The following is a 26,304-nucleotide window of genomic DNA, read 5'->3' as shown; positions in this document are numbered from 1 at the left end:
CTTTGTTGAACATAAAAAGAAAATAATTTGAAGAATGTTGGTAACCGAACAGTTGATGGACCCCATTGACTTCCGTTGTATTTTTTTCCATACTATGGAAGTCAATGGGGCCCATATTCTTCAAAAATATATTTTGTGTTCAGCAGAAGAAAGAAACTCATACAGGTTTGGAAAAACTTAAGGGTGAGTAAATGATGACAGAATTGTAATTTTTGCCTGAACTATCCCTTTAATAATAAAGGCAAAAGGTTGTTTTCACAACAGTGAAATAGAAGAACCATTTCGGGATTACCAAAAAACTGAGGATTTTGCTTTGTTTATGATAATACGGTCATCTCAGAACCTCTTCAAACTATGTACAAAAGGTGTACAAATGTACACATATTTACATCAGTGTAAATTCTTTCTAATGGAGTTTGGGAAACTTACAATGTTCATGAGGGTGAGGAGGTACTTCTGGATGTGCTCTCTGCCATGAAACATCACCACAGAGCAGTCCACCCCCAACAGAACCTCAATGTTAAACATCTCATCTTCATACGTCTCTCTACGAGCTCGTGTATTGCTCTGCATTTTCTTCTTAACATGGTGGGGTAAAAACTCCATTCCAGCCAGACCACCCAAAGGGGAACCTGCAAAAAAAATGCACACAAAATATTCAAGAATATAATTTAAAGAGGTCAAATCATGGGGAATCAAATTTCCCGTGATCTTTTGGGTACAATGAAAACATACTGTAACTTTCAGAACCAGAAGTGGAGCACTGAGGAAAACAATATTAAACAATAATTTAAAAGAAGTATGATGACCCTTGGGAAAAAGAAGTACACTTTGGCATACTTTTTAAAAAGAGAGGTCCTACTTATTCAGGAAATAATACTTAGTATATATACAAGAAAATACTTAAGTGCAAAGTGAATGTAATGTTTTCGAATACTTAATTGCATACCTTTTGCAATTAAATTAAAATGTATTTTAGTTAAAATGTATATTTAATGCAATTAGTTGAACTTCTTTAATTAGTTGAATTAGTTGAAAGAGTGTTTTATTCATCCACATAACTAGGATTTAAGTACATCTTTAGCAGTTTTGTTCTCTGTGCTGCTGCGTTCGTCAATTCCAGCTTACGCTACATCATACGTCCTATGTCATACGTCGGGTCAGAGGTCACCCTTCATCTGGAACCCGACTCTCTCGTGAACGCGCGTATGGCCGTTGCCTGATGCCAGTGATTATAGTTTATAAAGTTTTAAATATTAATATTTTTCATACAAAAACACATCGCTTCGCTTCAGAAGGAAATTACTAAACCACTGGAGCCGTATGGATTACTTTTATGATGGATGGATGCGCTTTTTGGAGCTTCAAAAACTCTATTCAATTCAATGCACTATTATTCAATGCCATTACAAAGCTGGGAAGAGCCAGGATATTTTTTTATATAACTCTGATTGTGTTCAACTGAAAAAGAAAGTCATATACAACTAGGATGGCTTGAGGGTGAGTAAATGTGATAATTTTCATTTTTGGTTGAACTATTCCTTTAACTGAGCAATGGAAACTAAATTGCCCTTTGTATATTCTTCAGACTGCAGATTAAGATCATTATTCAGCCCATTTCTGAATAAGGAAATAGCTGTACAATGATAAACAAAAATGTGGAAAAACAGTGGCTGTATGTTTCTCATTTGATTCGGCACATTCTCTCTCTTGTCACCTAATACACGGCAAAAACACTCTCTTAACTCAAAGAGCTTTCATGTTCAGATTGGGTGCAACTGAGGCATGTCTCTCGGGCTTTGTCTGTGCCAAAACTGCTCGAGCGAAGGACAGTGTGAATCCAATGACACAGGCAGAAAAAGATTACTGTACCAATTCAGTGATATCTTGCCTTTGACTTCCCTTACAAAATAATCACTGTGGTGTACCAATGATTATCATATTCATTTACCATGGTATTTTACAACACCATGGTATCATGTCTAAAACATGTTGCTTTTTTGTAAGTCGCTGCTATGTGCTCAGTGACTTCTTCTCGGTGTTTTAAGAGAAATATGATGTTTCTTCCCAAGGTGATAAACCTTATGACTAGAGATTTTTATATGCCATTTGATGTTCTAATATAATTTCAGAATTTATTCAGAAGTAACGAGATAATCCTAAAGGAGTGATTCACCAATCAGAGAAGTCGCGGTTACTATGGAAACCAGAATCCCAGCAAAAGAGCTTAGAAGTGACCGCCCACTCCCATCAAGCACAGTGGATGGCATAATCAGTTCTCCTGACACTGTCAAACAACTTATATATGTTGGAATGTTTTGCAAAACAACTTCGAATGTATGGTATTTTATACTCTATTCAATACTATATTTAAATGGAAGAAACCGATTTTACCAAGTGCAACATGTTCCTGGATCAACATCTCTGTTGATCCTGGAACAACATTCCAATCAACCAATCAAATTTGAAGGACAAGTTTACAGTTTATGTCAAGTTTAGGCTTACAACCAGGGTTAGGTGCTAAGGTGCAGTGTTATTCACCTGTCATTTCCCTCTGATTTTAGGAATAACTTATGGTTAGGATTAGGTTTAGGGGTAGAGATATGGTTAGGATACCATTTTCGGACATGAACGTTGTTCCAGGATCAACAAAACATGTTAACCCCAGGAACGTGTCTAATTCAGCAATTTATCATTGGATGAGTTATCATTTTATCATGTGGATGGTTCAATTTATCATTGGATGGTTCAGTTTGAGCAGATGTTTTATACCATCATCACTGTAATCATCAGAGCTCATTTCCCAGTACATTCAGCATCTGGCTCATATTCACAATCTCAAACATATTCTCAAAACGATAATTTTCAACATCTTCAAAATCAATATTTTGATCGCTGACAGCTTCTTCACCAGATCCACCGTCAAGTGACAGTAGGCGCGTTTCCATTACCCTTCAAATTGCGCAAACTGAAATTGCGAATTGGAAATACGCCCAATGGAAACACGTCAATTTTGCAAAAACTCCCGTTTATCGCAAAAAGTTTTCACGCTCGCATGAGGTGGTTTTTAGACGAAAATTACGTTTTAGTCGCATTACATCGGTTAATGGAAACGCCGTCATTTCGCAATAGTTTTTTATCGATATTTAGAAAAAAATCGCAAAAGTTTTGCGCAAATCTGTAATGAAAACGCGCCTAGTACCTGAATGTGTTCAGTACTTGCTCTGCAGTAAATCGCTGAGCCATTTCAAGTTTTGCTGATGATTCTTCCTATCCTTTTGTTTTCTGCCTGCGGTAACTATGAGTGAAACGTCACTTCATCATTGTGTATCAGACATTGACACCTTGTGGAATAAAGGTGAATTGCACTTATTCAGTCATCAAAGATTCAATTATTGTTGTGCAGAAAAAATATACTTACTCTACACACCTCGGGCGTTAGCAACCCTATACAATTTTTACAAAAAATGAATGGGAAAACAGGCAGTCTTTTATCATTTTATTATAATAAAATCATGTTATTTTGTTTATAATGAATTAATTGAGGAATACTAAGAAGGTTGATGTCTTACTTTAAAAAAATGAATGAGGAGAAGAGTAGTGAATGACCCAGGACGGGGTCACTAAAGACCCGAGGTATGTGTTTAAGGGTTAACCCAAAAAAATAAATAAAAGTCCAACCTTTTTGGGTGAAAACAAATTAAACAGAAACAAGAAACATTAGTTTTTTCTGTGGATCAGCGATTCAGGATTTCAAGATCAAAACCCAAAGAATTATAATTCAAACAAATGCTCCTCTTTAGTTCCTTTCAGATTTTATTTCCCCTATAGAACTTTTAGGGTAATATATGTAAATACAGTCAAATGAATATAGATCGGAATGGAGGCAAATGTTTAGGAAGAGGCAAAGCAGTGTACATCGTCTGATAAACTTCTTATTTCTGTTTAATAATAAAATAGAATTTGATAAACTTCTGGCTTATTTTGAAACAAGCAACACCCTGATATATTAACCAAATGGGATGTCAAACAAATGCACCACAAAAATCAGCAATGTTTACTGCCAAAATTAACATTCATTTATAAGCGCAAATGCTGCAAATGTTGCCAAAAAGAAATTAGCAGAAACATTAAATGTACAAATTCCCCCCCAAAAAAACAACCCGAAATAAACTATAATTTAGGTCAATATCTGCCATCAGACAATGCTTATTACCTTGTTTGACATGACAAATTACCATAAAAATGGGTCATCAGCTTTGTTTGTGCAATAGACATCTGCTTTACTACTTCCAAATAATCAGGCTGTGTAGTTATACGCATTACACTAGAAATAAACTAAAGAGGAAAACCAAAGCTGGTCCATGTCACTCAAACTGAAGTTTTCTGCATGGAGTCAACATAGACTTTGGAAAACAAGTACTAATATGTTAGGGTGACCTGTAAATGTGCGTCTAGTGCTGGAACAACACAAAGGATAGAGGCAATTACCAGGACATCCACACAAAAGGCCAGTGTCATGGAAAAGGTTAAGTATTGGCTTAGAATAAAAATTACTTTCAAATGAGAATCAGCACAGACCATGGGTTGCTGTAACTAAAAGCAGTGCATAGACTAAAATTGTATTAGTTGTTTTTGTTGTACTAAGTATGAATTTACCTGTTCATGTTTGATACTGTCACCCTAACTGAGATTCAATTAAACTCCAAACTGTGTTTGTACCAGAAAAAAACCCACTGATTAAATAATGAATTATTGGATAGTTATATTTTATTTACAAAAACACATTGGTCCATAAGTAGCACTAATACAGTTAGCTTTTATAGATAATGTGAGTATTAAAGGACAGTTTACCCAAAATGAAAATTATTTCAGAATTTCTGTCTCACACTCAAATTGTTCCAAACCTGTATTCTGTACCCGTGTTCAGCAGAAGAAGAAAAAATCATACAGGTTTGGATCAACTTAAGGGTGAGTAAATGATGAGAGAATTTTCATTTTGGGGTGAACTACCCAAAGGTAAAACTATGAAATTACTGTAAAGTCAGCATCATTACACTATACTCTCATTGCTACAGTCAAGCAAGTATCACAATGTCAACTGACACCCAACCGAATCCCACAGTCATCGTATTTCAAGGGTAACGGCCTTCAATGTGCCACTGTGTTCTTTTGCTATTGGCTAAAAATATAAAGCAACAAACAAGCATCTTATATTCTGGTTGCCATTCTGATATACCACGTCTGCTCCTAGTTATCCCTTGACCTGAAGTCATTGGCGTTTTCAACTGTAGCTGGGGTTTCCAACATCAGTCTGCAAGGGGCGATGCTGATGTACAGAATATTGATGAAGGCCAGGCAGTTAGTAACTGTTGCCAATTATCATAATTCTTCGAATCAATGAGTGCTGGGCTTGTCAGTTCTGACATATCAGGCTTATTTGTATTCAGGAAATGGGTGCGTTGCGAAAATCTGCAAGGATAAAATGAAAACTGAATCTTTTAGAAGCTTTCAAGTAGAACCTTTGCTTTGAAAATGAAATCAAAGTCATTCGGATCTGTTAACAACTGGAGAAATCCTCTTTGAATATGGCAGTGGAAGCTCTTTTGACATGTTTTTTTCTGAATAAACATACCTCAGAGACACTGTTTCGTGTTTACACTTCTGATGGTAAAGTTCATTTTGAATCAAATTAGACATGATTATTGCAAAACAAAACAAATTTCCTTGCAAAACAAGTATACAGCTTGGTTTTTAAATCAATGCTGACAGATGTAACTTAAAAAATATGTGCTAAGTCAAAATAAATTAAACTGTAAGATACAGAACTTGAAATGTTCAACAAAGAGGTGATGCAAGGAGAGTTCAATAAACTCCAATCTGCACTGATTTCAACAAAGACAAGAACAATGACAAAATGTATTGGTTATGAATGTTGCACAAATGTAGGTTGTCTATGAATGGACCAACTTGTTCCTCTATTACAACAACACAGATTAAAAAACTGAATGAAGGTCTTGGACATGCAAGAGTATCCTCAATGAAGGAGTGACTCAGCACAGAGGAATATGAGCCTTCACACTCTCTCTCTCTCTCTCTCTCTCTCTCTCTCTCTCTCTCACACACACACACACACACACACACACACACACACACACACACACACACACACACACACACACACTTTGTTATTGTGTGTAATAACTCTACACACAAACGTAAAATGATTAGCTACATACACAACAAACTACACACAGATGTGAAACATGTAAAACACTATTCTCTTGTGTCTTTTGCTTGTTCGGTGTGCAGTGGAGTGTACAGGAGTTTGTCACACGTATACATGTATGTGAACAAATACACTCTAAACAGTATGTGCACAACTAATGAATTTTACACAGTTATGGAGCTGAACTGAATCAATACTGAACTGACTTGAGCTGAATAATAATGACACTATTGACTTGTTAGAGCTGCTTTACAGCAGAATTTGAATTTGTTTCTATTGTGAAGGTGCTTTGAAACAATCTATATTGTATAAAGCGCTTTAGAAAATAAAGTTGATTTCATTCATATATATATATATATATATATATATATATATATATATATATATATATATTTATATATATTTCAGGACTTCAGGTAAAATTGGTTGCCCATTCACATCTGCTGGTTGACATCAACAAACCAGCTTCCAAAAACATATGCCATTTTCTACAACACTGTCAACTTAAAATGACTAGTTGTGCAAGCACAACAAACAAATGAATGTGAATCATAAATCGATTACCTCGATTTTCCCATCATCTCTCAGGAGTACTTCATCACATTTATACCTTGGCTATCAATCTTAAACCTATAAATCCTGTAATCTGCAAGTTAATGTCTCATTCACATAAGCACCATCAGTTATCAAAGCATTGTTGAGTTAGCTCATCTCACAAGCCGGAATTTCGAAGGCACGGAAAAGATCATTCTTCATTAGCTCTCCTTTCTCCTTCTTAAGACATTGCACTGGTGCAAAGGTGGCCCAGCACAAATGGAGATATTTGCAGCACTTGAGGAAGCCGGTGCTCCTCCTTTCTGTAAGACCAAGCCAACATCTATTAGTCAATGGAACAACCGGAATGTTTTTGTTTCAGGGATTGGGAAAACGTTAAATGAAAAACACATGCTGTCACACATTTTCTAAAGCTGTGAACACACATACAGACACACACACAGACCTATATGATCTTCGATGGCTATCTGGAGGCATTATGGCATATTTGGTATGCTGCAGCTTGATATGTGTGGGCTGAAATGTCACAAAAGTGCAGAAATGACACTCTTCTCAAATGCAGTGACAAGTGACAAGGCAAAAAGGCTCAGATTTTTCCACCTTTACAGTATATGTAAGGTCATCTTCAGTTATATTTGTTATGAGACCTATTGCTTTCAATAGACAGATTTGCATCCACATATTTAGCAAATATGAATAAGAAATCAAGAAATGTATCAAATAAAATTTCCAAAATGTTTACATTTACACTTTAAACTTGTAGTGTACAATTTTTGCTTTTCTTCTGCATATAACAATGATGGAAAAATAAAAGTACTTTATTCTGTAATTTACAGAATAAACATTATGATGTAATATACATTATAATGTTGTGATGCCCAAAAAAAAAAAAAAAGTTTGCATTTAAAACAATTGATTCATATCTTTAGTGTTTTATTTTTAATTTATTTAGTCAAAACAGTATAGAATTTTAATATTAGCTTTGCATCCGTGAAAATGAAATCATGGAATTATCGGCTTATTGGTATTAGACAGAATGCCTAATTAAACTTGCAACTTGGATTGAAACATGCTAAATAATTAGCATGTCCGCCATTTAGTTTGAAAAACAGCTGTCCTCAAATGGGAAACGTTCCACAGCGGAGGGAAATTCTGGATTCACCTGCATTATTCTGATAAGTCAGTGAACAAAATACCAAAAGCAATGTTTGTAGAGAAAGCACAAAGTATTGATGAATCAGTATTGTGAAGGCTAGCCCTCTTTCTCAGGTTACAGTAACAGGAAGTCATTTTATGATTGTGTAAGTGAACAGAATAAGAGCTTTCTAGAAAGAGTGGAGCCACAGCTTCTAAAGTCATATAAAGGCTTGAGACAGGCAGACACTTCCAAAAAGTGCAATAAAATAAGACATTCACACACAATCTAATCCCCTGTTAGCATGAGATACATCATTATAGAGTCAATACGGATCTAGAAGGCCAAAGACTAAGTCAAGGTCAAATCTGGTCCATACAAGTTCATGGTAATTCACAAAACAAACCCTCTAACGCAGTTATCTAAACCAAATAAACTATAAAGAAATTATATAAACAGAGCGGAGGAGTTTTTCCAGAATATCTGATTATGAAACTTAGGGAAAAAACCTCTCACCCTTCTCTCCTCCCACCATTTTTTGCAGCAATTCTGAATTGTGCACGTCTGCCAAGCAGAACTTAAACTCTCATCAAGCTTTGCCACGTAGACACTGGCTGCCTGAGTCCAGCATGTCCCTGCTGGAATTCAATGAGAGCAGCAGCTTCTCATACGCACACACGCGCTCCAGCTGATGTCGCCAAAGACCTGCTCGCTCAAGACACAGAGATTCACTTACAGATATATTGTCCTGTTATTTTTAGTACCGGCTTGGGCATAACCGCACTTCCACAATGCAATTCAACATCAAGCCTACTGCCACACGTGTAACCTTTCCACTCAAGTTAAAGCTGAATAAAGCTGAATCTGATAAACGGACACACCCCTGAGAGTTATGACTGATTTATGACTTTAATTTGATGTGTTCGGGGAAAAAAAGAAGAAAAACAGAAGTATCAACTGCTGTGTTGAAACATTCGCCTGAAATGTGAGAGAAAACACTTATAATAGTTGCTGACTTCAGTCTTTATACTGACCATACACATTTCATTTTGAAATATTGTTTTAGAATCTTAATTTTAAACACAATTAAAATTAACAAGTTGTCAGTGTCAAGACAACCAGCATACATCTTATCAAAAAAACCTTTGCAAACCTAGGCAAACTTGAGACTTTGGTCTGTTATGGGTTTATTCATTATTTTGTTCCTCACTATTTTCATTCTTGTATACATTCATTTATCCCGCATTCAAAGAATTTGGGAAACACTGATTGATATTATTGCAAGCAAAGTGCACTACCATGCACTTGTTTAGCAATGATACATTAAATTGATCAAGTGACATCTGTCACACAACGGAAGAGAACAGACAGGTGATCATATAAACAAAGTTCATTAATAGGTTGCAGGGAACAAACACTGGTCGATGGAAGGGTGAATGTGAAGTTCAAGCAGTTGCACTGTGACTTAGCTGGGTGGAATGATGATCATAGGTGCAAGTGGTTGAAGGATGGTACAGGCTGAACACACACACACAACAGCTCGGGATCAGACGACAGAAGACAGAAGCTGCCTCTGCACCATAAATGGACCTATGTAACTCAGCTTACGGCAGGGCAGGTGGAGACGGATGTCCCCTGTGGAGAGCCATAACTTCTGGCCAGGTTGGTACTGCGGGGTCGCGGTTCTGCAGGCATCAGCATGTCTCTTGTGTCTCCGCACTGCCCGTTGGAGATGCACGTGTGCTGAGTCCCACACCCTCTCGCTCTGCTGGAACCAATGACTGACAGCTGGAACCTCCGACGGCTCGCCTGACAGGCTCCAGCTGTCTTGGTTCTGGTGGCAGTATGACCGCAGGTACCTCCCGATCTCTTGGATCTTCCGCTCAGTCTGGCTGTTAGTTTGGGGGTGATACCCCGATGAGAGGCTGACAGAGACTCCTAGGAGTTTGAAGGCTTGCCATACCCGAGAGATGAATTGAGGGCCTCGGTCTGATACAATGTCCTCAGGCAGGCCAAAATGACGGAACACATTCTGGAAGAGCTACTCGCAAATGCAGTAGGCAGGCCCTTCAGAGGGATCAACTTGCAAGCCTTCGAGAAACGGTCAATGACAAACACACAAGTATGGTGGTCGGATGGAGGCAGGTCGGTCATAAAGTCTATCCCCAGGTGAGACCATGGACTATGAGGAATTGGGAGTGGAACCAGCTTCCCTTCGGGGAGTCTCCGTGGCATGTTGGTAACGGCGCAGACTGAGCATGCCTTGACGAATCGATGTCCTGACAAATCGATGTCCTGGTTCATAGACGGCCACCAGAAGTGATGACGCAAGAACGAGAGGATTCAAGCGCTTGGCTTTGTGCAGATACTCAAGGTTCCGATGATCGTTTATTATCTCAAAACGGTGATTTGCTCCCTCCAGCCAGTGTCTCCATTCTTCCAGTGCCATGTGATATCGTAATTTTGCTCCGCCGGGGATGGCTTTTTGGAGAAGGCACATGGATGGAGGATCGCCCTGCCGCTGCGATAGTACCGCTCTGACCCCAGTGCTAGAGGAGTCAACCTCAACAACGAAGGGGAGATCCGGATCAGGGTGAACCAGGATCGGAGTGGACTGGAAGGCTTTCTTGAGGGACTTAATGGCCTCGATGGCAGATTGGTTCCAGGACAGAGACTTGGGCCGGCCCTTGAGCAGTGAGGTGAGAGGTGAGGTGAGCTGATCAGACTGTAGTTGTGGATGAAGCATCGGTAGAAGTTAGCGAATCCGAGAAAACGTTGAAGTTCCTTTACACTGCAGGGTTGGGGCCAGTTCTGGATGGTTTCCACCTTCCTCTGGTCCATCTGGATGCCGTGTTGGTCGATGACATAATCTAAGAACTGGACTGATGGGTGGTGGAACTCGCACTTCTCGAGCTTCAGGTAGAGGTGATGGTCACGTCAATTTTGGAGAACCTGCTTGATGTGGTAATGATGTTCGGCCAGGTTTCTTGAGTAGATTAAGATGTTGTCTATGTAGACTATTATGAAACATTGGAGGAACTCATGGCAGACTTCATTCATATAACCCTGGAACACTGAAGGAGAGTTTGAGCGGCCACACGGCATAACCCGGTATTCGTAGTGCCCCGATGGTGTCACGAATGCCGTCTTCCATTCGTCACCTCGGCGAATACAGATAAGGTTATATGCACTCCTCAGTTCTAGCTTCGAGAAGACACGAGCTCCGCGTAGTTGTTCCAGGGCTCCCAGAACCAGAGGAAGGGGATAGCTGTATTTAACTGTTTGGGAGTTCAGATGATGGTAATCGATGCACGGACGCAAGCCTCCGTCCTTCTTGGCCACGAAGAAAAAGCTAGAAGCGGCAGGGGGATGTAGATGAATGGATGAAGCGTTGTTGTAATGCCTCCCTGATGTACTCCTCCATGGCCATGGGACCGGCAGAGGCAGCAGGTGAAGTAGCGGGTGCAGATGGAGGAAGTGACTGGCGAACTGCTTGAATGAGATCTGGAAAGTGATCGCTGGAGTGATCAACACCTGGGTTTGTTGAACTCTGCATCGTTGGTGGTCTGGTCTTCTGTCACACAACGGAAGAGAACAGACAGGTGATCGTATAAACAAAGTTTATTAATAGGATGCAGGGAACAAACACTGGTCAATGGAAGGGTGAATGTGAAGTTCAAGCAGTTGCACTGTGACTTAGCTGGGTGGAATATAATGATCATAGATGGTTAAAGAATGGTACAGGCTGAACACACATAATGGCTCAGGATCAGACGACAGAAGACGGGCATCCAAAGATGGGTAGTCAGGCAGGTTAGTCTCAGGCTGGTAACGGGAGTTGTAGCAAGAGATAAGTCTGTACGTGGTTAGACGAGACCAGGCAATGGTGTGCAGGTTGTGTGTGGTATATATAGTGCAGGTTGATGAGGAGGTGCAGGTGCGTTGAATCAGAAGTCCACGAAAAGTGAACGAGTGGGCGGAGCGTACTGATCTGGTGACGATGGGTTGATAGATGGTTGTGTCACTGTGACAACGTATAATTTTACAAATGATTTGTAGTTCAAATAAACGTTCTTTTGAACATTCTATTCATCAATCAGTTTCCACAAAAATATTAAGCAGCAACAACTGTTTTAAACATTGATATTAATAAGAAATATTTAGTACTTGCTGCCGAAATTTTTAATTTATTTTAAAATATATTCAAATAGAAAACAGATGTTTTAAATTGAAATAATTTTTTCACAATAATATTGCCTGTACTGTATTTTTGATCACATAAATGCCTCCTAGGTTCAAAAACATTACAATATTGTAACAACCCCACATTTTTGAATAGTAGGGATGAATTCAGGGTGATTGGGACACTTTTTGCCATTGAGATGACTTGGAAAAGGTGTCCCAATCAACTTAAATTCACCCTAGTTGATAAAAAAAACAACAAAAAAAAAACAACAACAACAAGAGAGACTCTCAGTCAGCCAATAATAATAAAAAGTAACACAAAAGCAACTTTAAGTATTACTTCCATAAAAAGTAATTATGTAAATGTAATTAGTTAAGGCCCGTTCAAGGCACCAAAAATATTAACTATGACCATAAAACAATTGAAAATCATTCTAATTCTAATAGTGAAGTCCTCACCACAACCATAACAATAACGACAAAGAGAAACGATATTGTTGGGATCCCTGTCTGAGCATTTTGTTTTAGTCGATGAATGATAGCCTATCAAAAACCATTCTACTTTCAATTTAACGAATAAACATTATCGTCCATTGGTGTAAACACCAATACAGTTTTCATTATTGATGTGAATGGGCCTTTACTTTTTATGATGCATAATGTAATATTGTAATGTCGCTTTTAAAATAAAATAAAAGTAAATTGCTTTTTAAAAGTGTTACTTTCAAAAGTAACATACACTGGAAATGATTACAGTGCTAATCCCAAAGTCCTTTAAAAAGGATAAGAAAGAATTTCTGTCAAATGGTCAAGACAGGGTTCTGTTATGCAGCACTGCAGTTAAGCAATTCATGCAGCCCTCTGAAACAACAAGGCTGAGAAGAAAAATGAAAACACGAAGGGACTATGACACATTGAGCCTCTCCATATCCCCCGGCTGAACTCGACCGCTCAAACTCAAAGTGACATGTGAATCCTTTTTAGAGAAGTTTGTGACTTTATCCAGTCACTGTGCTGCTCCTCTCCTCACACGGGATGCTGAGCGAGACAAAGAAGGGGGTGGTGGGACGTACGAACAGCCTGGGCAATGACTCAGCCCTGGAGAACTTTCTTTACTTCATCCACGTACTGTATCCTGATTTAGTAAGGAATAGTTCAACCAAAAAACATTACATTATTTACTCACCTGAATTGTCAGTTTTTAAAGAAACTGTTTCTTTTACACTACAAGACTTGGCTTTTAGCTTTGATAGACAGTGAAGCTCTGATTGTAAACTAGTTCAAATGGAAACAGCCTAAGCAGTATTGCTAAAAGGGTTACATTTAAAATGTAATGTGCTTCACATATTATTTTAACAATCATGCCAAATATTTTATCATACCATTCATATTTGGGTCAATATGAGAGGGCCAGTGCAACCATGTACATAAGTTTTTATGCCTTGTAAACTTAAACATTAGTTTTTCTCAGAGATGTAATAGCAAATTCTTGTTTATCAACTTTTTTTTAACTGTTGGTTAATATGGAGGAGCACTGAAAAAAAACAATAAGTAAAATGTACTTAATTTTTCTTTAGCAAGTTTTTGCACAAATATTTTTTGAGTAAATTTCACATATGGAATTAAGTAAACGCTACTTAACTAAGTTAAGTGAAAGTAACAAAGAAAATAAGTAATTTTAACTTGGCTATAGCAAAAGGTTGAGTAATATATATATATAGTTGAAGTTTCCTTACATTTCACTCAAACAATATAACATTGAATTAAACCACAATTTTAAAGTATGCTTTACATCTAAGTAAAATGCAATAAATTTAAACATCTAAGTTATTAATGCAATAGATATTGTGTGAGACACCATATCTACATATCAAAAGCTGCACCTCTCGTGAACGCAGAGACCTTACTTGGTAGACAATACACAATGACAGTAACATTTGATGGATCGTTTTTGTTTGAATGTGTCATTTTGAGTAGAAAATGAACTCCAAATGTCACAAAATGGCAAGTTACTAATCCTAACAACAAAAGCAATGATAAAACAGTGTAAATACAGCTGGAAAACAGTGAAAAATCAACCTCATTAATTATTCAAGGCCCAGTGCATGATGGGAACACCAGTATCAGAAAAGTTGAGTAATTTTACTTAATTTTATAACGTTGATATTTACGCTTTCATTTCTACACGCTTGAATTGAGTACTAATATAGAAATTTACTTAGTTTTTTTAATTCTTGCCTGAACTAACTTTTTCATGTAAATTACATTGTTTTTTTCTGTAGTTTTTACTTCACCACAAATTCATTTTTATCAGTGAGGTTTTGTCGAAATTGCAATAATGATTTGAGATCTGAGAATGATTTGAGTTTTGGTAGCATCAATAAGAATGGATTGAAACTTACAAACCAGTCAGTAATGTTTTGCCATGTATGCCATTATTTTACAGCAAAAGTGTTTATAAATTGATGGAATTTCATATCTGTATAGTGTCTATATACAGTATATAGCCTAGATGTTGTACATTTGGTTTATTAAACTAAAACCTCACAGCAATTGGGGAGGAAGGAGGGGGTCAGTGAGCTGTTAAAGTTAATTAAAATGAATGTACATTAAAATGAATGTATTTATAATCCTTTTATGGTGGGCACAGAGAAACTGCTGGTAAAGCAAGTAGAAATTTGAACTACTGGGTTGACCAGGCAAGAAGAAAATGCCTTACTGCTGAGCCCAACTAACTTTACCATCAATCCTCCCTTGGCCAACCAGTTTCATCAGAAAAACAAAGCCAAACCGGCACCAAACCGCCATAAACCAGCATTGAAATTGAACCTCAGCATCCCTCCTTAGTCATCAGCATGCATGCGAAGGACTCGCTGCAGCGCTCCATGAAGAGCTGGTGTCATAAAGGTGATCTGACCTCTGGGGTGAAAGTCAGCGGGTTGATTGACGGGCGGCTTCTTGATGTCAGAGGAGCGGTAGACGATGTGATGACGCCCGGGTCCTCCTTCCTCCTCTCCTGTCATGTCGCCTCCTCTCTCCAGTGGCTCGATAAAAAACTCCTCTTGACCTGCACGGATCATCCCCGCCTGACAGGTTTGAAAGAGAGAAAGAGAGAAAGAGAGGTAGAGATTAGGAATTTCAAAGGCAGGTACAGCACAAAGCTTGCACATCAAGTCCATTAAGCGAATCAGCTATAAAGGCTATTTCTGTAAGCCTGCTATATCATGTTTTCATCAGCTTTAGAAGAAACCCTCGGGCAACCCGATCTCTGAATCGATCCATCCCTTTTCTGCAACTAACTCGTGTGTTCGGGCCCCGACCCTCTCTAAAACTCTGTGACATTGCCTGTCATAAGCAAAAACAAACTCTCGCTAATGTTTCAGAACAATTCGCTGCTTTAAGGGAGCAAACATGAGATCGTCTTGTTTGTGCAGTTAAAGATGACGGTGAGAATAGTCTATGAGGGCAAAGAGGGAAATCCAAACCGCGAGCAAAGATCAATATGAATCTCTCTGCCAGAGTGAACAAACTCACTGACAGACACACTTGACAGCTCATGTTCCGATCTCGCTGTCTCTAGTTGAGATTCGTTGGCTTTGAGCGACGAGCCGCATCCACTGCCAGGGGTGCTGAGAACGTAATGAGAGAGAGAGAGAGAGAGTCTACAAGGCTTTAGAGACACACAGAGCTAATCGATTGTAGGACACGTCGCAGTCCCTACGACTTATTGGCTTTTCCCTGCCAGAGCACAGGGTCTTTTCCCTTTGCTTCCATAGCAAATTAGACAGCCCCAATGAGAGCACGAATTGAATAGCAATGTTAGACCTCTTCTCTGATGTGGAGGAATATCAAATGTGAACTTCAAACAGGGCTGTTAAAGTCACGCCGGAGCCCCCTCAGTCATCACAATACTGAAGCCCGGCAGAGTGCAGGCCGCTGAGCTAGTCGTTTAGCTTGGTCTCCCAGGAAATATTACACAGCGAGTGGTCCCGCCACCTCCCTCACTCCCTCCTGCTTCCCCCGAGGGTTCATTACGAAGGAAATGCCTGTGCGCTGCATAAATCGACACCACTGCATGAAGGGCTGCCATTGCCATTGGTCTACATTGACTGAAAGTGCTGATGTAAAAACAAAATAGACTCGCATATACTTTTGTCCTCTCCTAAAATCCACTCAAAACAGTGTGTCGTCTCTATTGCAAATGGAAATGACAGTGTCACTGGAGGTTAAAGAAGCAATTAATAGTATAATGCATGATCTGCATAACATGTTATACACTCTGAAAAGTATTTTTTCCTTATTTACCAATACAAATATCAAAACATATGTAAAACAATATCAATTTACTTGAAAAGCAATAATGCACAAGATAGTTTAAGATTGAAGTAAAAAAAAAAAAAATACACACGTTATCGTTCAAAAGTCTGGAGTCGTTATACACTCTGCAAAGTATTTTTTCCTTATTTACCAATAAAAATATCAAAACATATGTAAAACAATATAAATTTACTTGAAAAGCAATAATGCACAAGATAGTTTAAGATTGAAGTAAAAAAAATATATATACACACGTTATCGTTCAAAAGTCTGGAGCCTTTCAGAGCATTTTGTTTTAGTCGATGAACAAATGTATATGTAACAAAAGTTAGTGTAGATGTATCCATAAATTACCCTTATGTCAGTCATTCAAGTCAGTCAGATGGACCCTTCCTGTTTAAGTGGGCAGATGTAAAAGAAAACCTTTGCACCTTTGAAAAATTCTTGTTCTGAGTCTGAGCACAATGCATTGTTTCCAATAACATTTGACCAAAAACCACATTTTCATACTTTGTGCAAGGAACTGAGGCTGACCGACTACTTGGAAAAACTAGTCACTATACAGTTTTAGAGGACAATCGAAAATGTCTGCGTTTCAACCGACTAATTCTTTCCATTTGGACTCCTTTGGGACATCTCCAGATCCTGTAATCTGAAATGGAACCCGTCATCAAAACCAAAGCCCCTCTTTCCTCATGGAGAAACTATGGCTAATGCCTATCTTTTGGCCCTCTCGAGCACACACAGTTAGCCTCTAATGGTTTCAAATGAACAATCTATAGTAACATTTTCTGGTTTGTTACAGTCTAAGCAAACAAATAAATTAAAATACAACACAAAACCTCCAACAGAACAAGCCAGGCCAGCTGCACCATCCAACTTCATCTAAGACCTCCATACCAGCGAAACTGTAGTTGGGTGGACATCAGCCGGTCTGAAGTGTCACTATCTGCCAAAATAGAGAGTTCATGAGAAGATTCAGAAGCATTATCTGTGTTTGTATGTGCATGAATGTGTGGGAACTGGCCACCCTCCCAGTCCAATAAGAAATCCGTAACCCTCTGTATGTGTGTGATTGCTTATAAAGCTGATATTTCTTTGACTCTGACAGCTACAAAACAAAGAGCACTGTAGCTATTCTATTGCCATTACGGCTTCTAGTTTTCTTGGCTCCACCTCGCCACTTTGGCTCTAACATAACTTTTCTTGTTGTCAAATTTAACAGGAATTGATAGCCAAGATATTTTCACAAGGTATCTCAATGCCCCACCGCTTAGCAAATTACTGTCTTCACTTCAAAGAGTGAGAAATATTTTTCATTTACACCCAATCCACAGCCAGGCGAAAATACAATGAGTGTCAATTTAGAAGTTCCAATTTGAACTGAGGTATCACAGAGGGGAAACAGTTCATCATTCAATCATGACATTTAAGACAAAAGCTCTACTCTAAACTTAGCAAACTGCCTTGCTCCGCAGTCCATAGGCCTACAGCTTGTAAAAAAAGTACACTTTAGCATACAAAAAAAAAAAAAAAAAAAAACTTATTACAGAAATGTACTTAAATGTATTATAATATGTTATGTATAGTTAAAATTTCTAATTAAATTACCGTTCTTGACCCACAACAAAACACACTGCCCTTCTCATCTGGAAAACAAAGACAGCTTTGTTCGAATGCTGTTCATTGATTATAGTTCATCATTCAATACAGTGATACCATCAAAGTTCATCAATACGCTTGATACCCTTGGTGTGCCATACACCCTCTGTAACTGGGTTCTGAACTTTCTAACAAGCAGACCCCAGACTGTCAGAATTGGGAATTACACATTCAGGACAATAACCATAAACACAGGAATTCCACAGGGCTGTGTGCTGAGCCCTTTTCTATAAACACTCTTCATCCATGACTGTGTGGCCTCAGAACAACACTAGCATCATTAAATTCGCTGATGACACAACAGTCATTAGACTGATAACAGGAGGGGATCTTGTATTGACAATGCAAGAGTCAAACCCTCTGTAAAGTCTACTCCAGCACATCCCAAAAACTTGAGAACATTTTTGGGATGTGCTGGAGTAGACTTTACAGAGGGTTTGACTCTTGCATTGTCATAATTGTCATGGTGCCAGGATAACAATCTCTACCTAAACATTAACAAAAAGGAGATGACTGTCGATATACGGAAAAAGGGAACAGCACTCAACGTTACACATTGGTAAGACAGAGGTGGAGAGAGTGAGCAGCTTCAGATTCCTGGGAGTTCATGTAACTAAGGATCTCAGCTGGTCTCACAACACCACACAACTGGTCATGAAAGCAGGAGGATTTGCAGAATAAGAATTTCATTTGATGGTGAAATGACTGTTTTCCCATATATATGACAATAAATTATTGAATCTTTCAATATAACTATGCACATTTCTTTTTCACAAAGGAACCTACACAGGCAGCCGCCTTTTAAGACAGCATCCTAACTGTCATGAAACATCACACTCTCTACATAGGCAGACATTAGCATTTTGCTAAGCTAATAGTGCAATAATCCTTTAAGCATAAGTATACATAGCATTTTCAAATGTTGGGTAAATAAATCACTTTTTTAATTACATAACATTTTGATTTGTATGCTTTTTAGTTCAATATCGAAATTAGTTTATTTACATTTGACATTTCTCTCACCTCGTCGCCATCTTTATGTTTTCACTTCATCACAACTTATTCTTGGATTGATTTCTAAGGATTCATATAACGCTGCATTAGCAGCATTACGTGAAAATTTGTATTTTAGGACACAAAAAATCACGGAACAGTCTTCACATTTCAAAAATCCGTAGGTTTTGGAACAGAGCAAAAGTCTCAATGCTTTAAATTCAAGATGAGAACTAAGAGAGGTAGAATTGAGACAAAGTGATTCTGTGTAAGAGAGAAAACAGACGTTCAGGGAAAGAGAGAGAGAGAGAGAGAGAGAGAGAGAGAGAGAGACAAAGACAAAGTATTACAGTTAGAGCTGAGTCCATGAGACAGTGAGGAAGTGCAGTGCAGTCCTTCTCCGGCATGAGGCCCATAAGAAGCCAGACTCTGACATAACACAGGAGGCTATTAGAAAGCTGTTTATATAGTGTAAAAAGAGAGGCGTGTGGGTGGTTGGGTGTAATGACACTAATGACGATGGAGAGACAACACTTAACGTATTACTGTCCAATCCATCAATGGGATAATGTCATAGTGTGGACCATAACAAATGAACAAGATATTAATTGAATAGCTCATTCTAAGGCATAGTCATAATTGAATCACCCTCTGTAACGTTGCATGTTAGGTTAGTGTCTATCATTCCTGTTCCTGTATTCTTCTAGGTGTCAGTTAATTAAAGTCTATATAGTGAATATTGTGTTTAAAGACCAGCCATTCATGATCAGAAAAGATTATTACGGACTTACCAGCTGTTCAACTGCTCTCCAGAGCAGGAGCAACAAAGCCTTGAGGACCACACCAAAGGGCTTTTCATACTTGAAATAGTTAACCTTGGATCATTCTAAACCCGGGGTTAACGGAATCCTTGGTTATCTTGCTTCACATTTCACACTGCTCATAATTTACCTGGGGTTAACAATTAATTCTGCATATTTGCGGTGTCAGTGTAATTCATTGGATGAACCTGCATCCTGTTTATAAAGGGCATAAAATTGCATTGCGCATCCTCATATTGCCGACTGTACTAACAGTACTGTAAGTTTATACAGTACTGGATGGACATATAAATGGACATATAAAAGTAAGAATGAAATGGTCTCTTTTTCACTCAAATTACAGCGTTTTCTGTCAGCATTTGACATTTTAACTCTCAGACGCTGAATATACTGTTAATATACAATGCACAGTGTTTCCGCGTCGCACGTAAATATGTACGCGTTTGGTCTGTTGCCTAAACGTCAAGCTCTAACATTCTAACACCGCATCATTTCACACTGTACAAATTTGGCACCATAATGTGGGGATAACACTATAAAAGCGGTGCTAACCCTGCCCCGGTGCAAGGTTTCATAACCCAGGGTAAAAAGCGTTGCTAACCCCACTTCTAATTTACAAGTGTGGGTTACCCAGGGTTAAGTGCAGTATGAATAGCCCTCAAGGGCTAACAAACTTTCGTAACGAACTTTCCCGACAGCTCGCTGTGCGTGTCAGGACCAGCCTGAATGAGCGCACAAAGGCACGCCTGCTTAGTGATGGTCTTCAGGGGGATTTTGCCCCCATCTGCTTTCACCATCTGCCCCAGGGAGGACGACACCAGCTCTACTCCAGACCCAGAGCCCAGCCAGCGACCTCCCCCACTCTGCAAGGAATAAATGTCTAAACCCACCGCAGACAGAGAGCCTGAGCCTGCCGCAATGTAAGCCAGCCATCTCCCCGGAGCCCGAGCCCCACAGTGAGTCTGACCAGGTGCGTGAGCCGGCACCACTGTGCATTCCAGTGGCCGTGATCATGGATTACGCGGGCATGAAATGGAGCCCCGGCCACACTCCCGATGCTGAGGCTGAGCTGGGAATTATAATGAGGAAATAGAAGAGGTCATTTTCTTGAGCTCCATCTCGGACGCTTGTCGCTGCGGCTTCACCTAGGCCACCAGAGCCATCGGTGTCGCCTGGTCCCATCTGCTCTTCTGCTCAGCCTGGATCTCCACCTCCATTTGCTCCATCTCCGTCTGTCGCCCCCCTGGTTAAACCTGCCAAGTTTCCACCGTGGCTCCTTTCTCCGTCAACTCCGCCGTGGGCCTTTGTACTCGCTGCGGTCTGGGTCCCCACCTGGCTCCTTCTGCTCCTGGCTCCTCCCACCATCATCGCCGCCTTGGTTTCTCCCTCCATCTCATACTGTTTGTCGCACATCGTCAGAGCCCCCTCCCTCCTCGGTTGGACTTATTATGATGCGCCTTCCGGAAGGGGGGACTATTGTAATGTTGCATGTTAGGTTAGTGTCTATCATTCCTATTCCTGTATTCTCCTGAGTGTCAGTTAATTTGAGTCTATATATTGATTTCTCTATCGCTGTGTTTACTGACCAGCAATTCGTGACACCCTCATGTAGTTGAACTATTCCTTCAAAATGTTGCCCAGCAACTTAAAAAATCATGTAATCTTTGCCTGGTTAGCTTCCACAGTTTTCCCCTGGTGATAGAACTGAAACAGTAACAGCATCTGTAACTGCAACAATATGTAGACAAAAAGAAGGTTTCTCCAATTGACAGCCATTCAAAAATGTACACCATTTTTTTTAATCAAGAAAATCAATTTTGTTTTTCCTTTTTTACATAGCAGCATGCTATGAGCAAGTACATGCTAATGAGATGAATGGAAATGCTAAGAGATAGCTTTCTCCAGCTGTATCAGAAATCTTAAAGAAAGTCATAAAGGTTTGGAATGACGCAAGGATTAGTAAATGATGACAGAAATTTATTTTGAGGTAAATTATTTCTTTATTAAAAATTTGATAAATTCTATAACAGCATCCAAATACTTGTAGAGAAGCAAACGCTTCTGAGATAAATGGAAATGCTAAGCAATAGCTCTCTCCAGGTATATTAAAACTCTTTTAAAAGAGCAGCATATGATGAACTAGACTGTCAGTCAGGGAATATAGTACATAGAAGACCAGCTGCGTATGCTTTGGATCCTAGATGAGAGCAGTTTTTCCATAGTTCCTGATGACTGTTATTCAATACTAGCCTTGGGAGAAAGAAGAGCAGCTAAGGTTTAGGTTTCAATCAAGATTTCAATCAATCAAGTCCAGATTTGGACTGTTTCCAAACATGACCGTGTTATAAGAAAATGGGATATTAACCTTGTTTTTAAACATGATTTGCTTAATTCAGAACTGTAAGGATATCTGCTTTACAAAAGCAGTGACTCGTGTTTTCATTCACACAGAACATTTGCAGTGTTTTTCATTCATTTCATTTCAAGCAAAGCCAAGGCATATGAGGTCTTTGATCAGTCAGACTTATGATGATGAGCTTCCTCATGTGTGTTTTTGTAGGGACAACAGAGCTGATTGTTCTTGCCTGTGATTTATCTTAAATCGGTCTCCACTATCCATATCATATACTGTATATATTCAAATGTTTTGAGTAACTTTATGTTATGTCTAGATGACATGATTATCTAAATGTAAAAATAGAGGAAATGAGCATGTACAAATACTTGAAAAATACAAAGCTACTAGGGATGCACAACATTAAAATTCTGGCCAATACCAATAAGCTGACAGCTATTTTCATGCTATGTATGATAACCAATAAATGGTTGATATTAAAATATAGTACTATAGTACTTTTAAAGTGCCCCTATTATGCTATTTTAAAGTCTTCTAGTTTTGTTTTGGAGGTTTCCTACCATAGGTTTACAAGCATTAAGGGTCAAAAACACTTTAAATTTCTCATAATATACATTGCACATAGCACATTTTTTAATGATTCTCAAAAGACTCAATGGATGAATCACTCCCTCCTTTCCGAGAGCCTACACTGTTCTGATTGGCTAGACGGCCCAGTCTGTCGTGATTGGTCTACCGCTTACAGGACGTGTCGGAAGCTAAACGTCCATTACCATAACTGAACTTCATCTCCGGAGGCTTGAAGCTCAGCGATTGTACACACTGCAAGACAGTAAACTATGGCGTCGATTTTACCATATCAATCCAAGCTCGAGTCCGATAATGAAACAATGGAAAATCTAGTTATTCAAACCGAACCTCCATCACAAGAACGACTTGAAGTCGACAGAACGCTTCTCAGTGATACGCTACTCGTTTTGAGGTACATTATGAGATGTCACAGTTGTAATTACTCACCATCAGCATTAACAAGTGTATGTCCATCAACAAACTGATGTGTATATTTCTAATTTATTGTGGTGCAATTGCGGGAACTGTATCAATAACAGTAGACCTACACAATATAAAACACATAACTATGTATTTTGAACACCCGGTAGAAAATATATACATCAATAATTAATCATACTCACAGGTTGTGATTCTGAGGAGCAAGCTGGTCCAAATATATTGGGTATTGACCCATCCTTCTAGGAAGTGTTTTGCTAATCCCGCTTTGAAGGACAGGTCAAGTTTTTCGCGACACAAGCTGCCAATGTAGAACATAGGCGGACATTATGCAAATGGTTTAGCTAGTGACGTGTAGCCGTAACTGATTGGGATTTGGATTCCTGACGACTTGAATTAGTCAATTCTTTCTTTTTGGAGACAATAACTTTATTTATCATGCTCTTTCCATTTACATTCACAGACAGATATATTACACACTGCATGAAAGGGAATATTCGAAAAACCATAATGAGGCACTATAAAAAAAAAAATACTAAAAACTAATCAAAGTAATCAAGTGAATTTATCTGTCATTGTGATGGTAGTGCAAATAATGTACAGTATGAAAAAACATATGTGATATATTCATTTTGAGCTTTATCAAAGATTACATTCAAGTGTTATTCAATTAGTAGTTATTTTTTAAGTACTTTAAGTGAGTGTTAGATGATAGCAAAGACAATCTAAATGTAAAAATAGAGGAAATAAGCATGTGCAAATAAATATCCAATATTTGTAAATATATATATTCAATAATGACAGATAAAAACATCATCTGATAACTGATATGGTACTGGAATATAATTCCAAAAGGCTACAAAATAAATGCTACAACATGGCCTCTCTAAAGGGATAGTTCTCCCAAAAATGTAAATACTATCATCATTTACTCTCTTTCCTTTTATGTTTCCCTGAAAAAATTCACACTGGTTTGGAACCAGACATGGCAGAAGAACAAACACAAGTCAATGATTACAGAATTTAGATTTTGAGGTGAGCCATGCCTTTATTCAAAATTATATAAACTCTATCACACTTCATCTTTTGATAGTGAATTTTAGTCTTTGTTACCCATGTGGTATATTGTGCCAGGCCAATGATTCATGTCAGATTACTCAAGGATTATTGAATCGTGATTTAAAGCAGAACCCTGAGTGTGCGTGATTAGACACACTGTGAAGTGGAATAGCAATTCCACAGAGAGAGGCACAGCCTTACATGTTCCTTCTGATCATTTATCTCCTGAGCCGGGCAAAGACAACAACGGTCCCCGAGCCAAACCTACTGCTTTTCCACAGCCTGTCCAATGGCTGGCCTGTATTTCATATAGACATCTCTTCTCCTTTCTAAACAACTGAGAGGGAATATGAGCAGCTCTCAGAGAGGAAGAAGAGCTCTGGACTTCTTTGCAGATTTTTTGGTTTTTGTGCCATTAAAGGATGACAGATGAAGGGGGGGGAAAGAGCCAGAATTCTCCAATTATGGCAAACAGTTTAACAGGAATGTTGATGTGATGAAGCAATGACGGTGGGTTCTAAGTACTGGAAAGTATTTACACACATGTGCACACACACGCTGTATATGAATCAGGTCAGACCTCACACACTCGCACAGTTTTTCCTGTCAGGGGTCTTGAAAAACCAAAATTCAGCACTTCCAGTTCCAGCGCTGTTTCCTAAGAGCATTAGGAAGTCCAGCCAAATAGCTAATTACATATTTAAACCTAGAAATTGACTTTTTTTCTAAACTTTTCAGTGTCAGCTTTCACTGGAAATCTTTTCTATCAATGGGCCTATCGGTAACTGAAACCATGATCTCATGTTACAGGCTCTTCGCCACATCATCAGCTGAAAGGAATTCATTGACTTTTTCCTTTCTCTTTCCTAAACACAAGGAAAAACTGACACTCGCACCTCACACTTGCACTTCCACGGTTAAAACAAGGTTAATCCTTGGCGTTTCCTTTGAGAAGAGATCAAATCAAAGCCAAGCCAAGCAAAAAACAAAATCAAATACTAATACTAAATAAGAAATTAATTGTCATATTTCAAGGTATTAAGAAGGAAATTGGTCTCCACTGCTTTCCTCTAAGTTCTCTCTCTCTTGGCACACTCTCTCGCACATGCAATGCGCTATGAACACATACTGTACCTTATAGTTTGAAGACTTCAGTGATGCTTCACCAAACAGTTTTCTTTTTATGATTTTCCTTGTGGATCTTGCGGAATTTGTCATTTATTATTTGTTTCTAAATTTCCACACTTCTCTCTATCATGATAGATATGGAGCGGTACAACAGCCCAATGAGGATTTGGTATGGTCTGGGCCATCAGAAATTAGAATGACTGACAAAATCACACAATTGTTTTCTGTGAATGTATATTGAGTTAAGTTGATTTGTTTCTTGTTTTAAGAAAAATACAACAACATTTTATGCTCACGGGAAAAAAATGAAACTTCATTTATCATTTATTCACCCTATTTTCCAAATGTGTATGATTTTGTCCCCCCACAGAACACAAAAGAAGACATTCAGCAGAAAGGTCATGCTGCTCGTTCATACAATAAAAGTGAATCGGGGACCAGGGTCTATCAAGCTAAAAAAACAAAAAAACAAAAAACGTGGATTATCCTGTTTGCCTGTGGATTCTGCCCTGTTTTTACTGTTTGGATTGTCTGCCCTGTGTTTTGTTTTATGGATTATAATTCTAATCTGGATTGCCTGAATAAAAGATGCACGTGGATCCTTATCCTGTGTTTCAGAGCAGTACGTGACAATACTATATATAATATACTATATTATACTTATATTATTTGGCACTTAATTCAGATATTCACTGATATTCAAAAGTTTGGAGTCAGTAAGATTTTCTTTTGAAAGAATAATATAATTATTAATAATATATATTTTATTCAGCATGAAGTCATTACATTGATCCAAAGTGATGGTAAAGACATTTACAGTGTTACAAAAGATTTATTTTTCAAATCAAAGCTGTTC

At 38.5% G+C, this 26,304-nt stretch overlaps 1 protein-coding gene across 2 annotated transcripts in view; it reads right to left on the bottom strand.

Moving 5' to 3' along the window:
* Positions 1-26,304, bottom strand: part of adamts2a (ADAM metallopeptidase with thrombospondin type 1 motif, 2a) — a 73,032-nt gene that overhangs the window by 33,043 nt on the left and 13,685 nt on the right. For both annotated transcript variants that reach the window (XR_014198586.1, XM_082140430.1), the window contains exons 3-4: positions 15,022-15,190; positions 430-632 (exon numbers count right to left, since the gene is read on the bottom strand). Coding sequence is in view for 1 of the 2 variants with exons in the window: in XM_082140430.1 (XP_081996556.1) it covers positions 430-632; positions 15,022-15,190 (372 nt within the window). In the remaining variant the exon portion in view is untranslated. The remainder of the gene's footprint in view (positions 1-429; positions 633-15,021; positions 15,191-26,304) is intronic.

This window comes from Leuciscus leuciscus (genome assembly GCF_965113295.1).
Source record: "Leuciscus leuciscus genome assembly, chromosome: 16".
Classification (NCBI taxonomy): domain Eukaryota; kingdom Metazoa; phylum Chordata; class Actinopteri; order Cypriniformes; family Leuciscidae; genus Leuciscus; species Leuciscus leuciscus.
This window is presented reverse-complemented; position numbering and strand designations above follow the sequence as displayed.